General features: G+C 41.1%; 1 protein-coding gene across 2 annotated transcripts; it reads right to left on the bottom strand.

The window, feature by feature from the left end:
- On the bottom strand, positions 1-26,827 carry pxylp1 (2-phosphoxylose phosphatase 1). Of its 2 annotated transcripts, XM_040024835.1 has the most exons (6): positions 26,695-26,827; positions 22,380-22,538; positions 10,586-10,774; positions 9,005-9,131; positions 1,845-1,984; positions 1-1,734 (listed from the first exon to the last, which is right to left on the bottom strand). In XM_040024835.1, exons 2-6 carry the CDS (start codon positions 22,459-22,461, stop codon positions 707-709), a joined length of 1,566 nt encoding a protein of 521 aa, XP_039880769.1. In that variant the 5' UTR covers positions 22,462-22,538; positions 26,695-26,827; the 3' UTR covers positions 1-706. The 2 variants fall into 2 exon arrangements, with proteins under 2 accessions (XP_039880769.1, XP_039880776.1); XM_040024842.1 differs by lacking the exons at positions 22,380-22,538; positions 26,695-26,827 and adding an exon at positions 12,738-12,867.
- Between the last annotated feature and the right edge of the window lie 491 nt (positions 26,828-27,318).

Here is a 27,318-nt window from a genome sequence, read left to right as displayed (position 1 = left end):
TTAAAACATGACGGCATTTATTTTACTGTTTTACAGTAACGTACGTCTGTTCGGAAAAACGTTTATTAGACTCAGTAGAAAGACCAAAATGAGAAGAGGGGCGTGATTACTAATAGCACCAAACTGTCACTATTAGAGTACCGCAAACAATTTGAATGAAGCCAAGAATAAAAAGACGCACGGCAACGTGTGAGAATGTTACTGCTAAAAACAAAGCCTGCTGCAAAGATTAAATGTTAAAACAAAACTTGGTCATCTTGAGTTCTACAGCTCAAACTGGCCCAAAGTTTTGACTGAAATACATTATTATACACAAAATATTCCCATCATAGTATTTCCAGCTTCAATATTCCTCTTTCTTACAGGCATTTGGAAATAATGAAATGTTGCAGTTTCAAGTTGTCATGGAATGTTGGAATAAAGTGGCTGAGTGCTGTTCAACTTCCCTTGAATTGTTTGTGTTGTACAGATAGAGTCGAGAACAGATCTTTATAAAATGATCGTACGCTTGTAGAAAGGTTATAAAGTGAAGGTCATGTTGTGTGTGATTGTGTCACACTTCATGCTCAGAAATGTAAAAGGACTATGTTATAAAATGTGGAGACACTACGAGCAGAGTAAGAGTACACCGTCTTCAAAACACGTTCTAAATGAAAGTACAACCATCTGCCATCAAGCTTTACTCAGTCACCCTCGTCTCCGTCTGTCAACCAGGGCGCCTGTAGCAGGCCTCCTTGTAGGAGGTGGCATTGACAACGCTGAACATGTCTCTCCTAACAAAAGACAGGAAATTTTTCAGAGGGCAGAGAGGCTGGCTGACGTGGCGGTCGTGTGGGCGACAGAAGGAGGTGTGAAATGTCACGTCCTCGCCGTTGTACAGCACCCGGATGAATGTTTCGCCGTATTTGGCCTTTGACTTCTCACCTTTTCCACCTCTCTTTTTTACTTGGCCTTGTATCGTCGAGGGACTTTTCCACAGTTCAAAGACAATTCTTGCTGCAAACCTTGGGAACCGGGCTTCTTCGAGACCCAGGGCACTTAGCAATGGAGCCACTGTGACATCATGGGCTGAAGAGAGAGTGAAGACCTCCTCGCCCCCGGAACGAGGCTCACGACCAGCCTCGATGCTCTTAGCGATCCGCTCCATCTTGGCGGCGGTTCGGTTGAGGTAGGGATACATCGCCAAGATGGCGTATTTGTGGTACAGCCCCGCTCTCCTCCGGTCCACCTCATCGTCCAGCTGCTGCCGTCGGATCACGGCAAACTGTTCCATAGTCAGGCATCCGCCGGCGCCACTATCCCCTATGGGAACACATGGGAACGAAAGGCCATGGCACAGGTGGCACAGCAGGGAGTCTATGGGGTTTGCAGCTCGGAGCTGCCGAGTGGGAAGACCCAAAGTTCGTGCCATATCCATGTAAGTTCTCTCCAGTTCAGTATCGGCCGCTCTGAGCTGATACTGCCTCCTCTGCTCCTCCTCCAGGTACCTGTTCCTGGCAGGGCAGTCACAGGCCGAGCTGCAGAACAGCGTGCTCCACTGGTGACGCACGGTCAGCTTCGTCCAATCAAAGTCCGGAAGGAAACCGTAGAGGAAGGCCAGCCCGCTCTGAAGAGTGCGACTCTTCCCTGTGGTCTCCACCCAGATCTGACGGGGCGACCAATCAGAAGGGAAGAGACTGTGTTGTTTGTAGGCGTGGTGGAGGAGCTGCCCATTGCGAAGGTGCTGCACCACACCTGGACAACGATGGGAAAATGAAAGGTGGCATGAATGATGTAGAATAAATTATGTGAGTACTCAACACATAACAATGTCTGTAAGAGTTCGGTTCAACTGCTCTTGTCACCTGTCTGCGTGAGTTCTCCCATCTCACAGGCACTGTGGCTGGGCAGACGAGGAACCGAGCCCAGAGGTGACTCCCAGTGGCCGCGACCCCCCAGGCCCATGTGATGGATGAAGGAGTCCAGCAGGGGGTGGGAGGGTTTCCTGAGGGTTAGAAGAAAAGACAAGAGGAGTTAAAGATGTAATCCATGGTCTCATGTTCACATAACACAAACTTAAGCCTGCGTTGCTGATCAGGTGGATGTGGTTTCCCCACACAGCTGAAATACGTGACCGTTTAAAAGCTACTCTTTGTTTCTGAACGGAGATCAGCTTTTTGATCTTAAAGACATCGTTAAATTGATCAGAAGTGTCACAGTTGACAAATGATGATAAATGAGTTTAAATCATTTAAAATGACTTAAAAAGTCCAATTACAATATTTCAAACTAATCATAATATTTTCAATCATAAGTGACTTCAATGTAACATCTAAATAACCAAGCAGAGCTCCATTCTCAGCAACTCTACACAATACCCGAATCAAGTTCAGTAAAGGCTGACAAACAGTAGTAGAGTATTTGAATGTGATTAATTGTTTCAAACAGTTCTGCTTATAGGTACTTTCGGCTGCTGCCACAAGGGGTCGCCACAGTGGGCAGTGCTGCATGTTTGGATGCCCTTCCTGACACAGCCCCACAGGGGATTTGTGTCTCCAGCTGGAACTGAACCAACAACCTTCCACTTACCAAGCAAATGTGTACAGCACTATTTGTGAGGACAGATTAATTAAACTGTGCTCAATCTTAAACATTTACTCAGTGTTTTCTTACTAAAGCTGCTTTAAAAAAAAAAAAAAAAAGTCATCCAGTAGATCCACACATGGAATAACCTTTAGCTCATGTCATTACACCATATAACGCAGCATTGCAAAGGCAAACATTAACTCTCTAAAATGCTTCTAACCTTTCAACAGAACTTCCTGTTCATATTTCAGCTTTAACCATTGGCAGGCAGCTGTGTGACCCCTGAGTGTCTAACCTTTTTGCTAACATGATGTTTGCTCATTTTAATCCTGCTTATGTTTGTTGTCCACTCAAAAAGATTTTAAATGCATAAAAACTAATACAAATACTCCCTTTTAAATCTTAATGGAAAATCTGACTTACATAATGTATTGTTTATAAAATCCTCAAGGTTAATAAATTAATAGGAATAATACAATAACTAAAGAAAGCTATTAATATAATAATGCTTTTTTCCCCTCAAAACATGAAACACTCGTAAAGCTGAAACATCCATCATTGTTCTCCTTATCAAATTCACAGTCACAGGGTCTCCCTCAAGTGTCATGGGACAAAAAGTTAAGTACACTCTGGACAGGTTGCCAGTCTACCACAGGACCAACACACATCTACGGCTAATTTAGAATCACCAGTTAACCTAACGCGTCTTTGGACTGTGGGAGTCTCCCTGTGGACCGGAGAGAACCAAAGCTGCCATAAGGAGAACATGCAGACTCCACACAGATGGTCCCAGAGGGCCAGTGAATTCAGACCAAGGACCTTCTTGGTGTGCAGTAAAGCTAAAACATGAAGCCAATGCATCACTTAAGTCTATGTATTGAGGCTTTGCAGTAATTTTTATGAAGCCTGCTAGTATTATCCATCCTCTTACACTTATTCAAGTCAGATCCACACCATGGACAGACTGCCACACAGGGCCAACAGAGAGACAGACAACCATTAACACTCACATTCACACCTAACCCCACTAACTGCATGTTAGGAACCTAGAGTACCCGGAGAGAGCCCACTCAGAAACGGGAAACAAATGCAAACTCCACACAGAAAGGATGGTGGATTCAAACAGGCCCTTCTCACTGCCTTGCCAGTATTATGTTTGCATTATATTATAAAAAAAATAAAATAAAACGTACAGCGCGCTTCCAAAATGTGAGGATGTTTTTGTACTATACAATTTACATAATCTTATAACATCACACTGGGGTATGAAAAAATGATGAAATTGTCATTTGCCATCTTAGAAATCTTAACAAAGCTGATAAGATAACCTGTAACGAAAATAATCATCAGTCGCAGCATGTGGTGCCACTCCCCACATTCACCACCAGGTGTCTCTCCAGCACAACACTGCTCTGCAGCAGCAGCACTGTTCAATATGTGTGGGAGGCAATACGGGAAATGGAGATATAAAAAGATGAAAGAATTTGTTGCCTTGGGAGAAATGCACACATGTACACACGCACAAAGCCTAACACCCACTCGAGCACGCATACAAGCACGCACAAACACGTAGGGATGAGGGCAGCGAGAGGAGCAATCCAAGTTGTAGTAGATTAGAGATGATTGAAGATTACAGTTCAATATAACAAATCTGAGGGAGCTGCAGTTCAGCTCACTCAGATTAAAACGGGTCATGCGCACATACACAGTTTCCATAGTGATTACATACTGGTTCGGGAATGAGCCGTTTTAGAAAAAAAACAACACGCACACAGAGCCGTCATTACCCTTAAATCATGCCTGTGATTGTTGTGACGCAGCTCTACAGCCAGCAGCTACATTACAAAGGACAATTGCATGATGACAATGGGTAGTTTGTGCTTTTTATGCCAAAACAAAGGCTTCACAGCACTAAACTCTTAGTTTTTTAATCATTATTGCCTTTTCCTATCATGCTGCATCAGCAGCTGTTGTCACCATTTAACCAAACCTTTCTCTGCATTATCACAAGTTAATACTCCCTTAAACGACACTGAATATGTGCTATTCAGTGCCCACGAGTGCTCCAGTTCGGTGCCATCAACTGATGACTTTGCTTTAGGGAGTTTGAGACAATTCACATTTTAATTGGCTACACTGGGAGACTGGATGTTAGCGGATGGGGACACTAGTGCAGACAAAGAGCCAGCCAGGCTGTCTATTAGGCTGATTGTTGCTAACCAAAGATTACACAGCCCAATTACATTAAGCAGGGATTATTATCACTGAATGGGATGGGGGGAAAGATTAGTGTGGTGGGAGGAAGGGATGGAGAGATGAGGAAAGAAGAGGTAGCATGAGTGGAGGGGGTGGGGTAAATAAAAAAGGGAATGAGATGGTGTGGTCAAAGCTGGGATGAAAGCAAATCGGATGACTGGTTCAGGGAGACAAAAACCTGGACAAAGACTGCATTGGTAGAAGAAGAAAAAGCAGAAGAAGAAGAGAAGAGATGTTCCCTGATGAAAGAGCTCAGTTAACCACAGACGGAGACAGTGGGTCGACAAGCTGGTGCCAGGGTACACACACAGACGTGCACACACACAAGGACACACACTGCTGAGCTCTCTGTAAGGATCCTGCCCAGGGCATATGCTAGTTGAGATCCCTGTAATTACATGCTGGTCTAAATAAAAACAGAACTACCTATGTTATTACCAGAATAAACCAAGACATACAACAGACTCACCAAAGCAAGACAAATGCATTTCAGCTAGGTTATGAATCTTTCTGAGATCTACACCTGAAAAGAATTTTGAAGTGGTGACCAAGCAAGCAGCAATGTTTGGGACCGAAGCCAACAAGGAAGTGTCCACCCCCCCCCTGAAACCAAGCTGAAGTTGGAGTTTGCTTCACAAGTGGATCAATCCCCATGACCTCTTAGGTTAAAAATGCCAAAATTCAGCCATAAAAATGTCATGTTTACAACGTGGTTTTAATTTAAACCACGTTGTAAACGTGAGAAAATGTTAGCGTGACTATGAGTGCGAATGGTTTTCTGTGTCTACGTGTTAGCCCTGCGACAGACTGGCGACCTGTACCCCGCCTCTGGCCCTAAGACAGCTGGGATAGACTCCAGCGCACCCCGCGACCCTGAAAAGGATAAGCAAATGGATGGATGGAGTATTTATTCATAAATCTTTAACAGATGAGATATTTCAGTTGGGACTAAATAGACTGAGGACTGACACTGAAAACATGGCCATCAAAAATGAAACACACTGTCATGATGGTCATTTAGTTACAGCCAAAAATGAAAAGAGGTGAGTGTTTACACAGAATATTAACGGGGAGATGCAAAATGTGTGGCGACAGAAGAGCAAGTTGATGGTTCAGCTAAATATATATAAGCATTAAAATGCCCCTTATAATGCTGAACTTTGCACAGAACGAGCTATTTCCCCACAAACTAATCCTGCATAAATAAAACTGAGGAAACTCATATTATTGTAGCATTTTAGTGTCTAGACCTTTTAAATAATGCCCACTCTCAATCAACGGGTTGTTATCAGCAAACTCAGCATGGTTAGGAAACCTGTCCATTCTCAGCTTATCAGGTTTCACATGCTGGACTTTATCATATTCTGTGGTGTTCCTGGGCAGCCTGAGCGGCACCGTGGAATTATGGACATAAGAGAGAAGCACTGCATCCATAAGAAGTTGTTCCTGGGCCTGTAAAGTGTTGTCACTGGCTGCTATATCACACTGGGCGAAGATAAGAACCAGGCAGTTTTGTGCAGGCTTCTCTGTACATAACTTTACATTTAAAGAGCTTCTATCTCAGTCTGCTGGTATGTATACATGTGTGCATGAAGCTTTTTCTGTTTTTCAGTTGCTCCTCTGTGAATATGTATTTGCAAAGTAGCTTTGATGATTCCGTAGCAAAGAACCAGTCGTCCTCCTGCTTAGAGTGGTCGTGCAGCTCACAGCAGCTCACAAGATCAGAAGGACTAACCATCCGCAATCCAAGACGGTGGAGGTGGAGAAAAATCAAGAGAGATCCACTCAGAGGGGTGTAACTGAATGATACAGAGGGCCTCAAAACAGCAAAACGCATAGCACTGCAGCCAGCAGGGAGAATGTGACGTGATGTAATGAGACGGGAAGAGTCAGGATTAGTCAGGACCAGTTGGTCAGCAGCAAAACAAGAGGAGTGGGGATGCTCTCAGACCGATAAACACGAAGATAATGGGACACTTCTGTGTTGGTAGTAGTAATATAGTACAAGACTGAGTATTGTGACTTTTTACACAATACGCAGTCTTTTGCACATTTCTAATTACACTGTTGTGACTGCACTGTCTTGTGTCTGTATCGCTCTGTTCTGTCTGGTGTTGCACCATCTTTGGGGTTTTTTTTGCAATTTTTGAACATTGCACTTTATGTAGTCCTGTGTTGACTGTCTGTTATATGTCATATGTAGCACCATGGTCTTAGAGGAATGTTTCACTGTGTACTGTACCACTGCAGACGGTTGGACTAACAATGAACGGAAGTTAGGGTAGTGGTGCAACTTGAGATATTTAGTAAGTTGAGTCTTGAATACAAATAGCACTAAATTCTTCCACAGTGAAGGCAGTTCAACACCAAACAACAAGACAACGCATCAAATTCAAAATCTGCTGCCATATGCTAGCTTTGCTATGGGCATGGCCATATTACTAAGATGATGTGACAGTGCTTTTAAATATATTTTTACTTTTCTGTCACAACTAGTCATGGATTACTGTTTATGCTCTGCCCAAATCTGCTTAGATCAGCTGGTTGTTGATTTTGTAGAGTTGCCAACAGGGAAGTCCTGCCTCTGAAGGACAAACTCCAATAACCTGGTGGAAAGGTGTTTCCTCCATCTCTTCTTTACTCATTTTAAATTTCACTTTAGACACAAATATATAATCAAATAACAAACATTGGCTGATATATGTGGCTCTACATATCTTTGTGAATGAACTTATGTGGTAAAAATACAATCCAAGTAGAGAACTACTTTATTAAAGACAAAACAAAAATCTTTGAAAGTCAATATTCAGTAATAAGCACTAAAAACAAATTGCCACTGCGCCTGATGGGAACGCTGTTATTCTGTATCTCATTGTACAACCGTATAGTCACAATAAAGGCATTCTATTCTATTCTATTCCTGCAGGTACTTGATCATAAACCGCCTAAAACCAGAGCGACGCTTTATATTTAATAATCAAATGTTCATTGCATATCAGCTGCAACTAACTAATCTGAAATGCAACCTTTTGTTTCAGCCTGAGAGATTGCACATCTGGACAGTGCACTGCCACATGCCAGAGCTGATGTTGCTGCTTTAAAGCTTGGTGCAGAATTAAGTTAAGAAGTGACTGAATCTGAAGCTAGGTACACAGCCCAAACACATGACCGGTCACAGAGAATTTATTGACCATATGGTCCAAAATCCCACAGAGTGTGAGTGCACAAAACCCATCTGACCGAATAACAAGAAAAACTGCCATAGCAACGTGCATTTGCAATAACTGAAGTGAACACAACCACACAGAAGCAGACCTCTTCTGAAGCTCAAGCACAGGGGCAAGCTGGCTTTTAATAACTTCCTATCAGGAAGTCTTGTCTAGCCCCTCTTGACTGAGCTGCAGAGCCGGGAAGAGCAGACGCACTGTAAAGTCTGGAGAATGGAGCATAATGAATAAAGGGAGATAACAATATTAATTTCTGTGTGTGTGTGTGTGTGTGTGTGTGTGTGTGTGTGTGTGTGTGTGTGTGTGTGTGTGTGTGTGTGTGCGCTTCCACGCATTTCTATAGGGAGTTTCTGTCCTGCCGCCTGCAATCGCTGGAAAATCAAGCGACTGTCTGGGGTATTCATATGTTTAATGCTTATACAGATCCTGATTTACCAACTGTGATGCAAATTAATTGCTGTGAGGCTCTTGAACATCACACAAAAAAAAATCTAAAGCTGCTTTCTCATTGAGCTCATTTTCTGACAGCTGTTATCTAGCCAGCAGTTTTTGTAGGAGGATATCAAAGCCTGGTTCAGTAATTGGTGTCTCACTCTCTCCCACTTCCCATCAGGTCTTCCTGCCAACCATTAGACAAAGGGGGCCAGAGTTCATAGCTGGGAGATAGTTACTGCTAAGGAAGCACTATTCTCCGATCTGGTTTAATTAAAACAGTGGGCACAAAGCCTTCATTTTCACACTGTAGAAACCACTGTAACACTTTAGTTATGCCACTCATGCTCTTGCCCTTCTGTTAAAAGAGTAAAACACCACACTAATCAGCTTCCGCTACACTTTTAGATCAGTCCAGAAAACATTTCTTGAGGTTTATTGTAGCATCATGTTAGAATAAGAATGTGATTAATAAAAAATGCTGCAGGTTGTATTTGTTCATCTAATGGGAAACGTGGGTGTACCTGCTAGTGGACAGGGTGCAGTCAATGGCGGGTCGCTTGGTCTTGGGAATGGAATAAAGCGGATAGCGATCACCATGGCGAATCATCACATGGACAGACAGCAGCTTGTAGTCAGCAGGACTGTGACCTGTCAGAGGAGACCATCTTCAGCAATGTTCCAATGCATGCGGTGGAAAAAGGCACCATTATTCGCCATTATTCTCCCTTTTGTTAGCAGATATCAGATTACTTATCCAAGCTTCAAGACTGTGGTTAGATTAGGATGTAGCAGGCATATGATGATAAGAAATTAGAGCAGGTATGTTCATTTCTTTCTATCAACAATGCAATCACTTTACAAAGTGTGACTCTTAGCGACAAGTACATCGAATTATCTCCCGTAGAGTTTCTGGCAATCTCCACAGAGCTGTTTCCCCACTGTTGTTTTTGTTGCATAGTCCAACATGTACTCATTCTGACACACAAGGGAGAAATATTTTCAGTTTTAAAGTTCTCATAAATTCACTGTTTTAACCTAGTACCAAATGGAAGGCAGAGATAGTTAGCATATAGTGCACTATACAAAAAATATCACAAGATTTGAGACAATTTGAAGCAAAAGTGCTCTGCTCGGGGCATCAACTAAGGCTGGAGTTGGCAGCAACATGAGACACATCAAAGAAATTGGAGCACTGTCTGTGAGTGCATGACTGTGAGTGTAAGTGAGTTATTTAAAAGTCAAATCAGAAGATAGGAGATGCAGGGAAATGAGTGTGTGTCCTTGGGAACATTACACCACCTTAAAACAAAAAAACACCACTGCGCATGTCAATAACTTTGGATGCACAGTGTCTGTCAAATCTAGCTTTATGCCACAGATGCTATAAATCAACACAAGTATAAGTAGCAAAAATACTTTTTATGTTTCCGTAATGGTCGATCCACAAGTATGTGTGGAAAAAAGAAAAATATAAAAAAAGAACATTAATTTTTGATTAAGATGCAAAATTACACTTATTTACTTGCATAGCCAAACAGGAAAATCAGTATTTAGTGATTGTCCAGTGTCTGTTATGTACCTAATGAATAACAACGTATGTTCTTGTTTTAAACAAGTTTTTGGGAGATTTTAAAAAAAATATGATTATTTATTATTTCTTGTTCTTATGACAGGTGGTCTAATAAATCTAAATGATGAACGTGATTTATTTTCCTCCGGTGAGAGAAACCACCACGCAGTGAATTAGCGGTTGCTTGTGTAACTCATCTCAAGCAGTGCAGGATATTTGTATGGTTGCCTCAGGCTAGAAACAGAGCTGTGCTGTAGTGAGATGGAGCTGCAGCATTACAGATGATGCAGTCCAGGAGAAGTGACGTCTCCAAAATTAACACATCCCTCGTGCCCTGACACACTAAAGCTGACATTATTACTAAATTAAGCATTTTTTGTGCTGTCCATCAAATCTGCTTCTGACTCGTGCAAAGAGAGAGCCGGCCTCAAGAATATGTCTCTCACATAACCAAACTCACAATCACACACAGCATTAAGTTTTTTTTCAGATTTTGCTTAAATCAGATTTTGTGTCACTGTGCAGGTCTCACCCTCCCAGGCCTGTTCAGTGCGGTTGGGAATGTTGCAGTACCCATAAGCCTCAAATATGGGGTTGGGCTCCTGGGTGTGAGGCTGTGGGAACACTCGCTTTCTGCTCTTCCCCACAGCCACCCCGATACCTCCATCCGCGGCATGGAAAGGGCGCTCCTCCACTATCGGTGTGGTGGGGATCAGGTTCACTGTGGAGAAACAAAGTGGCATGAGAACAGGTAGAAATACAGTATATATATGTTTTTAAGTTAAAAGTAAAGGTAGAAAGAGAAATGAAAGAATTAGGAAAACTGAAAAACATCAATCTAAAGCATCATAGTGAGCAGCTTCACTGGCTTAGAACTCTAAATAGTACTGTTTTGTCTTCTGCTCAGGGATCAACATGGGACTTTACTATTTCATTAATCTGTGTACAACATTTAAAGTGTTTTCCATAAAACTGGATTCTATTTTTGGCAATAGCTGGGGTGGACATGCTTACGTGGGTCCCTGCAGGATGTTGTAAAGCCAACTTTATGATATCAATTATGCTCACAACAGTAACCTGGTCCTGCCAGCTGACAGGGAAATATATAGTGCTGAACATGGTGCCATCATGGTACCTTCTTATAATAGTAATAATAATAAGATGGAGTCTAAAACCTGGCAGCACAAGTTTCAAAAGGTTTTCATCTAATGGTAAATAGAGGAGAAAAGTAAAACCACAAAATAATGGAGTAGCAAGACACAGACATCTGAGAAAACCATTTCCATCTCAGTTCATCTCCATGTCAACAGCTCTGTATCCTAAAACCCCCTCACTGCCACCACAGTGTTGCCTAGGCACTGGCTGACCTGTGAACCCGAGGAGAAATGGTCCAAAGAGAGTGGAGCGGCAGTGGGAACTGGAAGGATCATTTAAACGGATCCAACCCTGAAGAAAAAGAGGCTGAACACACACACACACACACACACACAAAATCCAGGCTGGCAAGTCAACTGTGTAAACATTACATCCTGCTGCAGAGAAGAAAAAGAGAGGCCCACTGTCTGCCTCATCATAAAAGACCTAATGAGTTTTCATTTCTCAGAGTGAAATGACTGAAAACAACAACAGAGTGTAAATAATGTTACACAGCGCCGTGTCTCCAGCGGGGCTCATCAAGACCGTACAGTTTGCTCAAATATTTACTTCTGTTTGTACTTCACACTAGTATTTACACCTTTTTTTTTTTATACAGTAACTTCAGATTGCCTTATGCCTGCTTTAGATTTTACCATAATGCCTTTAAACCCTGAGAAAGCCCTCTGAATTTCCACTTTATTGAAATGTACTACACAAATGAACTGCCTTGCAGTTTTGCTCCAAGGATCATGTTTTCCATTTGTTTAACTGCCACATGCATTGTGAGCTGTCTGTGAAAGGCTCCATACTTTCTAATGTCCCGCTCTGAAAGGACATTAAATATCCTCATGGCCCATCAATGTAACCATTGTGCATATGTGCAAAATTAAATCTTGCCTATTACCTTAACCCGATTTAAATAATCCTTTAAAGGCATTTATCAATTGGAAAACCCAGACTGTTGCTGCTTCCAGCTATTCAAATGTGAGCTTTGGCTGCTGTTTTTAAAGCGCCTGAGCTTTTGCTTTTAGGATCCTTGGTTTTAGAACAAACTCTGACTCGCAACATCAGTATCTTTTAAATCCCTTTTTTTCTGTTTTACTTTGGTGCATGTGCATTATGAGTTTTCCACTCAGTTAGGTTTAGAAGTAAATATTATCAAAAGGAAAACACAATAGTTCACTCAATAAATATTTAAAAAGTGAGACAAACAGCTCTGCTTTTAGTAAAAGTAGCTGAATGGAGCCATATCTCACATCTCCCTCAGCAGCACAACAATATTATCACACACAATCTGTGCAGCTGATGTACGTAAAGCACAACCTGTCACAGGTGTTTGTCAATGCTTCTTAACAGGTTTGTCATGATAATCCTCGTCTAAGAATTGTAGTACACAAATACTAGAAAAGCTGGTAGATTTTTAGAACATGGAACAAGCAAGAACATCTAAGAACAGTTATTTACCAAGACAAAGCCTGATGTCTTTGTCTTGGTAAATAAAAAATGAAAGTCTTCATGAAAAGTTTTGAATTTGGACATAAACTCACCACAAATGAGAAAAACGACAAGCTCAGCGACACGAGTGGAGAGCATTTTGACGACCGTTCAGTAGCTCGAGGTCTGACTGCACACACTGGAGCTCATTCATTACCATAACTTGTCCTCCTCCACTCACTGTGCCCCATACACTGCTACCCCCCCCCCACCACCACCAGCTCCCAGCAACACACACACACACACACACACACACACACACACACACACACACACACACACACACACACACAGTCTGCCTGGACAAACCAAACGTTTGGAGGCCAGTTCAGTCACAGTTGCCTCCACAATGGGGCTTTTGTTACTCCCTGCCCGACATTGTCACGTGCATACACAGAAACGGCAAACAGAGCATTACGCACACGGGACACAACAAATTCATGCAGACATGCTAAATGTGGCTCGATTAACATGCCTTCCAAGTATCCTTCCACCTCCGTCAGACCTGAGAAGAGGGCTACCTGAGTGTTTTCAGCAAAGGTGACAGCATGCAAACATACACGCATCCTGACTCACAAACTCAAAGCTAAACAGTCTGCCCTGTTAATTCTCCCACCTCTGAGTATGTGTGAGGCCATCATTATAAACACGCAGCCTGATTTTTACCTCAAGGCAAACAGGCGGCTCTGCCTCAGAAATGCACACAAACACATCTGTGTCAAGTAGAGCACCGCTGTGATTATGGAAGTATAAAGATACTCAGAGAATGTGGCTTGGCCTCAAATTAAGAAGGTGGGTGCCCACTTACAGTACCCAACTTGAGAGCACACTGTACTGTCAGCACTGCTATAACCAAAGCCCAGTGGAAAAGATGGAGCAAATATTGACTCATAGTACAGACATAACGAGCAGCTGCAGGCAGCCAGGACTTGTTGCATCCTCACCTTATGTCTAGTGAACGTGAATGGAACAACTCGTGACAGAAAAGCTCATAAAGAATGAAATCATTCACAGCTGGAGGAGGCAGCGCTATGTGGCTTTACAAACAATCCACAGGGACGAAACAGATTAACATCCTCGTGGTTCGCATTTCATTAATCACTAATGGTCAGTGTTACAGCAAAAGCACCCATAAGCTCCTGATTGCCCCCGATATAGATCTGAGTCTTTTAATACCCGGTATCTGGTCGGATTTATTTTGTCATTAGGGTGGCAAAGCAGCTCTTTGGTTAGAATTATTATATAAATGTTAGTGGAAACTGAACCATCTGGAGAAAACAAACAGAAAACATGGAAATGCTAAATCATCGTTAAATGCAAATATGAGTGTTAGGTTTCTACTCCACCTACGGTCTGGTTTAGCTGGCCTTGGGGATGCAAGACCCCAAGGCCAATCATCAAAATCATCAGGATACCTCATTTGATCTCTTACATCCAGCTCTGTCAGCTAAGTCCTAGAAAGAGTTCAGGGCTGCAGGACAAAATGCATGTCCATGTCTACAGCATCTATATTAAACATCAATACCAACAACCTAATCAGCTTAGTTTTGTACTTAGGTTATGCCATTAGCATGCCATGCACAGCTGCCATGTCCTAGCAACTGAACCACACTGATGATTTGCTGGATGATTTTTATGACCGTCACAGTTCAAAAGCTCTAAATGAATCTGTATGGTTAAAAGACTTACCAGAAAAAAAATTAGGCTATGCATGCACAAGACTCTGATTTTTCTGTATTTATAATTTATGATAAAAATCACATGTAATCTATACTACTCACTGAGATTGGACTACTTTGACTTCACAGGACAATAACTGCAGCACCTGTGGCAATTTTTACTCTTCCTTGCTTGACTAAGTGTGTTAACGCTGGGCTAAACAAACAACACCACATGGGCAAAAAGCCCCACAGGTCATAAACTATATGAAACACACAGGTAATGTAAAGCGTGGTAGTCTGTCAGTGTGTTACGCCTATGACAGACTGGCACCGTTCCAGAAGCCTGCATTTGGCAAAATGCATGCTGGGATGCATTTCAGCTCATACATCCTGGCATAAAATAAGCACTAGAGAAAGCTGATGGATAGAGTGAGGGAATATTCTCATTCTATCTTCCAGCTAATATGTCTGAACAGTGCAGACAGTTAGTCTACAACAGGCCACTTTAATAATTAGTGAAGCCATTTAATTTAGTATGCTTGACAGTTGAATAGCTTTGCATTAAAAATGTAGGCCGCACCACAATTTGTCTTTAATGCATATCTATACTACAGTAGGTCTATTCGTATCGTGCTCTGCAGTATTTTGAGCTGTTTTGTTGAGGATGAGTAATAGCATCGAAATGTTGGCAGGAAAGGCTGAACATCTTCTCTAAAGTCATATTTTCAATACCCGTCTAAATGTTGTTTGTCATGCATTTGCAGCAAGCTGACTCTTACTCTGAAATCCAATCTCATCAAAATACATCAGCCTGTTTTACTTCAAGCGACTAAACAGGCCCCACAGCAAACACTCACAAACACCACATCCATATTTTCTATCCACCCAATGTAATGAATGTTTTTTAAGAGCAACACCTGTATTTGATGGGCTCTTACTATCAGTAAAGGCTAGTCTCAGTTGAGCCTTGTGAGATTATTATATTATCTTATGCCACATTATACCCCTAATTAAAGATTGTGAAATCATTATGTAGTTTTACGTTGCATTTAACTCTTGACTTAGAAGAAGGTGACAACTATTAGATTTATTGGACTGATTTGCATTACATTAGACTGCTGATTTATTGTGAATGAATTACATTGTTTTATGATGCATTACACTGCTGATTTATAAGAAATACTGTTTTCAGAGAATAATGGCCTTATTTGTCTGATTAGAAAAGAACAGAACATACTACACAGGAAGCCAAGGTCATAACTTAGGCTCACTGAGAGAGAAAGAATGTGGATGTTTAGGTTTTATGACTTTGGAGGGAGGCTGAAGCTATAAGAATGTGAGAAACTGTCAGACACTTCGAGATCTGGCGGACCCTCCTGTTCGGACGCTTTATGCTCAAAGTGTTGTATGGAATAAAGAGATTGTTGATTGAGTATTTATACACTGAGAGTTGTTCTTCCTTCAGCCCAAAGATGAAAGAATTGGGGTATTTAACAGCCTATAGAAGAGGGGAGTCAAACGTAAGGCCTGGGGGCCAGAATTGGCCTGACAAGACTGGACTGCTTTGAAAAATGTGAAGGAGGCTCAGATGACCATACTACACCTAAGTAATTAATAAACAATTAAATGACATAAAAGTTCCTGTTTTTTCAGTCAATATTTTATAACACGTATATACTACTATCTTATATTAACACATCACTAGGATTAAATTGCAGAGAAACCTCTGTAGAATGACAGAAAGGGAAGTTTCACTGGGCTGACCCACTTAAGATTAAAGTGGGTAATGTAAAAGCAGTTTGACATTCCTGCTACAGAGGGATGATGCCTACTCTGTCCACGGTCTACCAATGCTGGGTGTTTTGGACACTCGGGTAGGATACACTCTAAGATAGAGTGACTTTTGCTGTAACAACTTTTGTACTTTGGCATAAAAAGTCAGCGTCTATATGCCCCCAGACGTCTATAGATACGTTCAGTTACGCACCTCGTGGTCATGTCCGATGACTTCTTTAGAATACATGTTGAAAGCCTATAACCAAGTGACAATAATGAATATAAAGGGCAGGTGAACAAGCTGTTATAAAAGGGAAAACTATTCAAAGAGGCCAAAATGTTTCATATACCAGTCTGTTAACTTGCTTTTATTTTTTCTTCTGCGTTAGCTTCATTTTTCAGCTCTGTAGGGCGTCACTTATTGTAAACCAATAACAGAACTGTGTCTAGAATAAGTAGAAGAAAAGTGTGGAATGTGTGTCTTCAGAGATGCCCGTACTGTAAGATATCATCATGTGGATGCAAATGATATGGTCCGAGACTTTAGCTGCATTGTGTTCAGTCATAGTGTAACGTGAATGTGATTTCACAGAGATGGTATCGCTATACAGGCTTCATTCATAAAATGTGTGCAAAAATAGCAGGTGAAGAGTAAACTATGGGCAGCTTCTTTACATGATAATAAAAATGACAATGTTGCTAACAGCTGTCTTTGGTCTACTAATAAAAGTGCCAGCTTTGCAGATGCTGCTGTTAGTAATGTACAATTACTGACTCCATTACTGATGTTTGTTTTGTTTTTGTTTTTTTGTTTGGGGGGGGGGGGGGGGGGGGGGGGGTGTTGCATTTCAATTATGATTTCCAGCAGAAGAAAGACTTTTACTTGTTTGCACAGCTTTTCTTACACCACAAAATTAATGCAACTGTATTCATACAGCCATGACTTCCACTCTATTTGTTCTGTTTTCCTTCTCAGGGAATGATGATCAGCAGGTTACCATAGCAAAAGGGCAACGCTTTTATATAGTGCAAGAAAAACAGAAGACCACGAACAGAGCCTTGAGCCACACCATATTTAACCTTAAATAATAAAGATGTAGACTAGCAGTTCTAACATTTCTAAACGAGAGCCAGACCACATATGTTCCAGATGGTTTCCAGCTAAGAGGATACCAAGATTGATGGTGTTGAAAACCACACTAAGACTCATGAACGATGGAGTCATAGTTCACTGTTTCCTGCTTTGGTGAGCTTTGCTCCAGCAACTCTGGAAATGGACTGAAATGACACGATTCTTGTTGCACATTTGGGCTAATAATGGCTGGAAAATAATTATTTGGAGAATAAATATAAAAAGAACAAGAAGATAGACAATGCTTTAATTATAGACGCTGGATGAAGGCGTGGTTTCTTAAGTGGAACTTCAATGGCCACAGAAATTATAGAGCAGAATCAGCTGTTCAGAAATGTTCAGAAAGCCAAGTGGGCCGTTGAGTACAATCCCTTCCACAAGATTTTTTTTCCATAGCATTTTCACTGCATGTACTGGTAGCTCAAAAGCATATCCAGATTTTGCTCAGACACCATCACTGTCGCTGGTAGTGACTGCAAGGGAAGGAATGTGAGAAATGTGGAGAGAGGAATTTGACATGTGCTTGGAGGTATGCCTATTAAACACTTAAGGACACTCATTGGTAGATTATCATTTCCAAAGTAAAAAAAAAAAAAAAAAAAAAAAAAAAAGTCAAGTGATGCCCATGCCTGTTAAAACACTGAAAAGAAGCTTTCAGTCTTTTTTGATCCGTCCAAACAGCACTTTGTTTGAAGGGTATACTTATGGGACTTTCTTTTATCGTTGTGTAAACCTCACAGACAACCTGCCTTTCTTCTTCTTTTATATCCTCCCATGGCAGTCCTCTCTCACAGAATCTGACACTCTAGAAGTGCTTGACTCTCACAAAGTTCTGCATCACCTTTACTTTCGCTGCTTACATCTCAAAATAGATTACTCTGAGTTCTCTGGAGTGCCCCAGAACACTGTCATCACCGTCCTCTGGGAGTTCCCTGTCAGTCCCTTCCCCTACCTTTGCCTGCCGTGCTCTAAAGCATGTATTGGTTTTTTTAATTTGAGGTAGTCTGGAGCCAGACAGGCTCATTTACTCCGCCATCAATAATCCTCAGTCACTCTGTCTCTCACCGTAATGATCAACAAACAACAATAAAAATAAGGATGGGCTTTTTCTTAAAAGCAGGCTGGGGGTAAGAAGGAAGAGCAGCACTGGAGCAGATGAACAGGCTACCGAGCAATAGCAGAAAAGTGGAACAAAAACAGAAGCTGACCATCTATTAAACATGAGGAGAAAATCCCTCATGCTTTCGTACCATGCTTTTTCTGGATAATGGCTCAATTCTTTTTCTATTTGTGATGAATAAATGATGACAGCAGCTTTTCTTCAGCAGTATTACTGATCAAAAAAAGGTTTGTGAGGGCAGTTTTAAACATAAACAGTGCTCTTGGGAGGATTGCTACTTGTGAGCTTAACTACAGGTCTTTTTTTCCAGACTGTGTTTTGCTGCACTCCTCCCAACTACAACGCTGCTGTAATTTGTGCTTTGTCTATCTTTGTCTTGGTGGTTGTCTTTCCTCTGGTCTCCATGGCATGCTTTGTTCTTTCCCGGTAATCTGGCACATCTGCACAAGCACCATAGCACTGTATAGTTTACAAATTCAATCATTCATTTGACTGCTATAAGACTAAGCCATGGATATGCTGGTAAACCAGTTAGCCTGACATACTTTAGACTGCTGATTGATCTTAACAGTTCTAGTTAGCTATCTGAGGAGCTTGTGGATTTAAGTTGCTGACTTGACCTTCAGTGAGACTCCTCCAGTGAGTCCATGTTTGTATTCCTTCATGTTCAGATCTTTGAAGGTAGCAAGAATGTATCAAAAAGCAGAGACCTAATACTCATGTGTGCCAAGTGTTGTCCAGGACGAATGTCGATTTACCTCTGCACTGCTTCTGGCCAGCTGTTCTGCACCAGTATAAACGTTGGGCTGAACATTATTAGATCAATGTAGCTGGGTGTAGGAATTGCCTGCATTGACTGACTGAATTGTGGGTCACATCTCCAATCCCACACTGAAATACAAGTCCTGATAAGCCACAAGAACTCTCTCTTAGCTAAGAAACCAGAGAATTTAATACTGTTAATGAAAAGGACGATATCAAGTAATGAGGATGCCATGAATGTGAAATTCTGGGCTGATCCTAATATTAAATGTACACTGTGTAAAATCTTAGTTACACTTGGTGCATAAAGTATCATACGATGTGAGAATGTGGTCAAACTGTTTATCAGAAGATACGTGTGATTTTAGGACACTCAAGCCTAATATTAGCTGGCGTCATGTTAGCCTATAAGCAGTTGTTATTGTTGTTTAGCTGGCTTGTTGTCAGGCGTCCAGAGACAGGAGGGCCACATGTCTAATCTGCTGACCGTATGTAATTATGACAAAATAAGCAAGCATGTTGATGCATGTTTTCATGTGTTAAGAGTTCTGAGTTCAGTTCAAGAGATGAAGCTTGAGGTGGAGAGGATGAATTGGACATGAGGAAGGAGAGAAAGCAGTGGAGGCGGCAGATGATGAGGACATGGAGAAAGACATGATGAGAAAATTATACATGTACAAATATTAAACCTTTGAATTAATTAAAAGGCGTATTATGCATGTGCCCGGTCTCTAACCACATAAATAAAACCAGATTAGGGGGAACTTTGATATCCAACTGAGTTACTGTATTCCAGATGGTCGAGCAACATGGTGGTTTCCACAAACTGGTGACCGCTCCTATATATTTTCAATAGAATAATTCTAAGTTAATAAGAATGCATCAGTTTGTTGGAAGACACATTAATCAATATATATTTATACTTACAACATTCTTTTTGTCTATCAAAGAACCTCAGCAAATTATTCACTGTACCTTTAAAAAGAAAAAAAAAAGTGTCTTTTTGCTTGTTTAGTTTTATTTTCTACTGTTTTTTGTGGGAAAACAAAATGAAATGACCATTATGACCAAAATGACCAAAATGAAATGACCCAAATCAACGCCGGCAAGACAAAGGATCATAGACTTCAGGAGGAAGTCACCCCCTACAACACCGGTGAACATCCAAGGGAAAGACATTGAGATAGTGGACTCTTATAAGTACCTGGGTGTTCACCTCAACAATAAACTGGACTGGACTACAAATACAGACGTCCTGTATAAGAAGGGCCAGAGTCGACTCCACCTGCTGAGGAGACTGAGGTCCTTCGGAGTCTGCAGGACTCTGTTAAGGACATTCTATGACACTGTGGTAGCATCTGCCCTTTTCTATGCAGTGGCCTGCTGGGGGAGTGGATGCACGGACAGGGACAGGAGCAGGATTGACAAACTGGTGCGGAGGTCTAGCTCTGTGCTGGGATGTCCCCTGGAGTCTGTGGAGGTGGTTGGTGAGGGGAGGATGTTAGTAAAGCTGACATCCATCATGAACAACCCACATCACCCACTGCATGAGTATGTGAGTGGGCTGAGCAGCTCCTTTAGTCAGAGACTGAAACACCCTCGCTGCAGGAAGGAGCGCTTTCGCAGATCATTCATCCCAACAGCAGTTAGACTCTATAACTCCTCAATCACGATGTCATAAGTCACTGGACACTGTGAACATCCACGGTCACCACTTCATGCATAATGGACCTTCCATGACCTTCCAAGCTATATAGTTTGTCTTCCATATTTCCAACTATATCCATAATCACATACTGTGTATGCTACCATTGTATATAGTGTATTAGCTTACTTTTTTTCCATTGATTGTACTTAATTGTATTTTTGTATTTCCTTCATATATCTGTACCTGAGCTGGGGTGATGCAAAAATTTCCCCATTGTGGGATCAATAAAGTCTTATCTTATCTTATTATAAAAATATTCAGCTAAACACTAAATGTCATATCATTTGCTAACACACAGTCAACAAAGCTGATATTGGCTGATATATTAGTCCATCTCCACTCTATAACATTTTTAAATACACTGAGTTATAGAGGGGTGTCTGGCACTTTTACAAACAAGAAAATTGCAGTCTAGGAGACAAGCATGAGACTGATAGCATGGCACTAATATTAACTTACACAGCAGCTTCCTCCAACATGCTCAACCACTTCTTATTATGTGCGAGAAGGGGAGAGAGCCACAGAAAAACAGTCTGGATTTAAGGTCCCAAAGTGCAATCACTAGATGAGCAAGAGTCACAGCCAGCTTGCTCTTGCATTATTTTCCAAAAGATTAAACTCCAAATTTGTGTCATTCAAGGCAAAATATGAGGAATAATAAAGGAGCAGTAAATGCAGTCATTTCAGCACCCCATCTTACACTTGACTCTTTTTTTTTTTTTTTTTTTATACGAGGACAAAATGTTAAAACAGCTGATGAAGGACAGCTCAGGAGATTTTAAAGTCCAAAATACCAGCATAATCCTGTGAGTGTGATTTATGGCAGTCTAATCCTATACGCTCGTCCAGACACAAGCTTGCGGTCGCTATTAACACTTGTGCTGCTTCGGGGGTTTTCATGAAGCCAGCGCAAAACAGCTTTGCAATTTGTTCACCACACCCCATCTGCTTCATCAAGCAGCAATATTCCCTTTCTCACCAGCACGACTTGCAAATCACATCCAGAGCGAGGCAAGCTTGTCTCCTTTTACAGAGCGGTGGTTTCCTTGCATTCACTGCGGCCGGCCGGGATATGCTATCTAGACAATACCTGAAGGGGATGCTGAACAATGACTTGATTGAGAAAAGACACAATTGAGTTCACCTAGACATTCCACAGCAGATGTGAGGGCGACAGAGTATCGACAGAGACTGGTGCTGCTGGTTATTAATAGAGAGTCAATGGGGGATTCTGCTTTGTTTAGATATAAATGGGGTCTCCTGAATGGGACAGCAATGACAGGATATGCATGTGTGAAGACAAAACCACAAGCAGAAGAAAAAAATAACAGAAGCAACTTAAGAGGAAATAGCAGAAAAAACACACTAGTTTATACCTCAGTGTTTCTTTAATAGCAACAAGAGTTCAAAATAAAAAATAAAATAAATGGTCCATGATCCCGACCCCTCCAAAAAAAAAAACAAATCACGCACTTCACTCATTACATGAATGATCTTTAAAAATCAGACATCACACTTCAAACACACCGTACTTACAGAACTGGAGGCTCAGGCTGAGGATGGCCAGCGCTGCTCCACCTACCACCACCAGGAGGAGGAAGCGGTTACGAGCCAGCATCTTGTCATGTGATCATGTGATTGGTCTGCTGCGCCCCTGTCCGTCAGCCATCCAGACCAAGTCCAATACCCTGCAGTCTGGACACAGAGCCAGGGAATCCATGTCAAACAGTATCTTTACCTTTGCCTGACACCCCTGAAAGTTTCATGCAATAAACTTGTTTCTCCTTGTGCTTCACAACATTTCAAATATTTCAAACATATCAGCAGATAAAGATTTTCCACCCTTTATGTCATGAAGTTCACAGATATAATACATTTGTCCATATGAAACAAATGCTGATGAATGGACACCTCACGAAAGCACAGCTGAGCCATTCTGGCACAAGCTCCGGACTGTTTCAGGAGAATCAATTTGAGCGTGCATCAGATGTGTTGTCTCTGCTGGAAATACTCCAAGCGGTTCGGGCTAACTGGACAGCGTGTGCAGGCGCTGAAAACACCACGTCCACTCACTTGATGTGAAATTACACCAAACAACCACATTTGTCTGTCACATAGATGTAGTACTAAGACACTTTTCTGAAATCGTCATCTAATGTGATCATTTTTCAACTCATCGACTGGAGATGCGACAGAATGAAAACACATTTAACTGTCCAGCGTTCTTGATGTCATGATGCATCTAGTGCTGGTTTGTCATTAATAAATCAGACTTTGGTTGCTGCAGCAGAAAAAAAAAAGACAAAATTTCATCGCACAAATCAGTGGTGCAGATTTACACTTTGCCTGAAACAGAGCAAAAGTGCAAACTGGTTTGCAAATGCAGGGCATCATTGTCACTTAGAAAGTGTATGAATCAGAATCAGAATACTTTATTAATCCCGAAGGAAATATGCTTATGCATATTTGCTCTCTAAATTGCTTAATGAATATTAAGCTAGTGATGAGTTATATTAATGAGCCTCCCAAGCCATCAGTCCTCTGGCTTATTGCTAGTTACCAGCCAGCGAGCTTGTGTACTTTATTATTTCAGCATATTGAAGATTGCTGTTCTTATTCTGGTCACACTTGGCTTCATTATTTGTTTACAGCACAGCTACAGTTCCAGGTGACTTCAAGTCAAATGGATGTTACATGTCACTGGCCAGCAGCAGCCTTTATTCAGTTTGAATTTTGCTGTAAATGAATATGGATCAGTCAGTATGGAGTAATGCTGCTTTAAATTCTTGACGATTTGGTGGACTACCTCTACTGCATGTGGTTAGGAGACTGAAACGGTGTCTGGTAAACATAGCTGATCCTTTGCCCTGGGTTCAATAACTAAAGAGTCCACCATAAAGCCAATGTATTATACTGAAATCTGTGATTATTCATTCTGAATTATACTTAAAAACTGCAACAGGTCATTCAACTAATGAGACTGTTTTAAGGCAAGACTGTAATGTGTAACCACCTAAATTACGGTTTGCAAATTTAAAAATGGTCGACTACCTTTGCAAACAGGATATTCAATTAATATTACTGCAAGGCACTTTTACGCATGGGCATTATGATCAGAGGCTGAGCCCACCTAAAGGTTTCCTGGAATCGACCCTTTTTTTAGGTGGTCTTAAAAACAGAAGTATGACTGCATTTTAGGGTTGGGGGGGGGGGTACTGGATGTTTCGGCATACATACACTTATATTAAGCCCGGGTTGTTTTTTCAGAAGCCCGGGGTCTTTTGGGGTGTAATTTTTTCATAGTTAGATGCCTGGCTGATAACTGTATAAAACAAAAACTACACACAATATTCGAAGCACATAGTGCACACTGTGGGAATTTACGACTGTGCGTAAATCCCCCCTAATATTGGTATGATCCGAGCTCAGACACTGAGCGAGGGGGCGGGGGGAGCTGCTGCCTGCGAGTGTGCTGTTGGAGAAGCGCAGCCAGGCAAACAGAGGAGAACTGAAGATACCAAAGCAAATCATTCATACTGTACAAATAATGTAAATATGACGGTGTATCACAAAAGAAATGGATCACTTAACCCATATTACGTTACTTGCTCTTCAAGTGAATCAACAAATGGAGAATGAAAAGCCGAACAACAACAATGCTGTTTCTTTAGAGAGTCTTAGCTTACATGTATGTTTATTTCATATTTTCAGTTGTTTCCCTCCATGGCTAAATAAATCGGTTTCAGTAATGCACTAATATACAAGAATGGGCATAAGGGGCTTCTTTCAAAGAAAAAACTCAGGTAGATGTTATTTTATATATTATGCTTTGTATGTTGTTCAGTATATTTCTATGCAAAACAAGAGGATTTTCAATACACAGCAGTATATTCACAGTTGAAACCAGATATTTACATACACTTTATGGAAAACACAAGAACATTTTTTCACTGTACAACATCAATTTAGAGTAAACTTGTTTTGTTTTGGATAAATAAATATTGAAATATCTTTTGAATTAGTTAAATGTCAGAATAAAGAGACCGAGCTGTCTATTTTTTATCACTTTCATCAAATTTAGGAGTACATGTACACTAAGTTTATTGTTAATTAATAAGAAAACTCCAAACGATTCTGTTCTGAGCTGTAGAAGCTTCTGATAGGTTAGTAGAGTCCATGTGAGTAAATTGGTGGCACAGCTGTGGATGCATATAAGGCAAAACACAGAGCCTGTTTCTTTAACATGGGAAAATCAAGAGATGTCAACCAAAACACCAGGAAAAGAATTGTGGAGCTCCATAAGTGTGGCTCAAGTTTGAATACAATTTGGTGCCATTTATAATTAAGAAATACAGATAGAAAGTTAACAAATATGTTTTTTATATTTATCAATCTAAAAAAAATAAACATTTAGTCTGATTTGATGTTACAGTTAAAAAAGTGTTTGTGATTTTATCTGAAGAGTATGTAAATATCTGGTTTCAACTGTATATTTGATTATGTTGGTGTTTGGCTTGATTGTCAGCACAAAGAGGGAGAGAGAGGAACAGAGAGAGAGAGAGGAACAGGGAGAGAGAGAGAGAGAGAGGGAGAGGGGGAGAGAGGGAGAGGGGGAGAGAGAGAGAGAGAGAGAGAGAGAGAGAGAATGAGGACAGAGCAGATGGAACAAGAGCAGGTGAGAAACACATGTTAGTCAAATGGTTGTTTACCAAAAGTATCACCGTATCATAGGCACTCGTGTATCTCGTACCTAGTGTTTCTTTTTAGGTTTGTTATTTTTTCAAATTCTGTATTTATTAAGTTATGCAGACTTGTTTGCACAACAAGGCTAAATAATTATATAAACTTTTCTAAATAGTGGACTTTGGTACAATTAAAAAATAAGTGTAGTGCAGCTCTATGATGATTTTTAGTGCTACTATCATCTAGTTCTGATTCTGGTTCTGTCTTGATTAAGTCCTAAGTAGTCCTGATTTTGAACTGTTGTAGTCCTGCTTTAATTCCGGATCAGTTCTGGGTCTGGTTGAATTGGGGTTTAGTCCTCGTGTCTTGATACAGCCCTGATTCTGTTCTGCCTTGCTGCCTAGTTAAAAACCTAGTTTAAGGTGTCCTGCATATGTGATATATATTTTTTGCTATATGAAGTCATTCTTTTTTTAACAAGACTCAAAAAAGAGCCTATTAATCTTTCAGCCATTTCTAACCCCCCCCCCCCATCCATACTACCCTTTAGGGCTAAACCCCGGGTGTATCAAATGCCTGCCTCCGCCTCTGATTTAATCCATATGCTTGTTATCTTTTTTTTTTTAATGAACAAGAGAGGCCTATTTTAAGTTAACGGGGTGCTACTTTGCACATTGCTTTCACGTGGAACTCAAAGAATCCAAAATAAAGGAGTCAAATAACATTGAGTTATCTGGAGTCACGCTTTAACTAACAGAAAAAAAACGGAAGTACTTGAGAGATGCGGGACAGAAGGGTCTGTTAGCGTTAGTTAACTAGTTAGCTAACATTTAGCTAGCCGGCGTTCATTAATCTTTCATGTTGCCTCAGCAGTCCCGCTGACTGACAGCTTTATGGACAATACAGTACTGTTGCCAGCCTTATCAGGGTTACTGTGACTCGACTTCCTTTCACTTTATTCGTCTATACCTGTTGCTTCAAAGCGCTGGAAAAAGGGCAAGTTATTATGTTAAAGCGTAGCTTTGTGTTACCAAGCATGAATACATTAAGTTGCCACATCAACAATCCGACTCGCTCCAAAAAAAGACGAACAAGGAAACACTAGTTGCACACTTTCGAACAGCTACAATCATCAGCAAATGAATATTTTATTTTTTGTTTTCCTTACCTGGAAGAACTGACGCTGTCAGAGCCACGGACAACAGGGTCAAGCACTTGAATCCAGCGCTTCTGTGTCCGCGATACGACTGACTGTGGACAGTGTGAAGAGACCGGCGTCGAGTCAGAGATGATGTACAGCACGACTTCCTGTCGCAATTTTCAAAATAAAAATGACCATGGCAAATATCCTGCCACATTTCGCACATGAACGAGGGCATCAATTGTGTGCCTTATTTTTAGATATGCAGTTTTTTTCTAATTCGCGAATTTAAGCAGGATAATAACTACCGTGAATATAAATTATGAAAGAGTGAAGTACGTCAAAACAAAAATAGTTCTCTTTTGGGTTTCCGGCTTTAATTTAGCACTCTTTCTCTAACTTAACAAATGTGTAAAGTCAGTCAAAAGCGTAGCGCGACTGCTCCATCTACTGGACCAGCAACAGCAATGCATGTTGTCGCCTATGAGATGTGTAGTTAAATACCTTTGATTGTAAATTAGAATCTTTTATTTAATCGTATGTAATTTATGTAATATTCAACAGTAGGCTACAAAGCAAGCACGTAAGCTTTCAGCTGCTCCCTTTCCATAAGGAACGGCCACAACTGGTAGCTCCGCATGTTTGATGCTC

This window comes from Simochromis diagramma, unplaced genomic scaffold, assembly GCF_900408965.1.
Source record: "Simochromis diagramma unplaced genomic scaffold, fSimDia1.1 OVJJ01000348.1, whole genome shotgun sequence".
NCBI classification, from domain to species: Eukaryota; Metazoa; Chordata; class Actinopteri; order Cichliformes; family Cichlidae; genus Simochromis; species Simochromis diagramma.
The sequence above is the reverse complement of the archived record's forward strand: the minus strand, read 5'-3'. Positions and strand labels throughout refer to the sequence as shown.

Bases quoted from the DNA above. Each gene is read 5' to 3' on its own strand.
- pxylp1 (XM_040024835.1), bottom strand. From the start codon at position 22,461: ATGCTGGCTCGTAACCGCTTCCTCCTCCTGGTGGTGGTAGGTGGAGCA. The intron at 9,132-10,585 runs GTGAGACCTGCA...CTCCTCTGACAG, and splicing joins CACTGAACAGGCCTGGGAGG to GTCACAGTCCTGCTGACTAC. The intron at 1,985-9,004 runs GTACACCCACGT...TCTAACCCTCAG, and splicing joins TGCACCCTGTCCACTAGCAG to GAAACCCTCCCACCCCCTGC.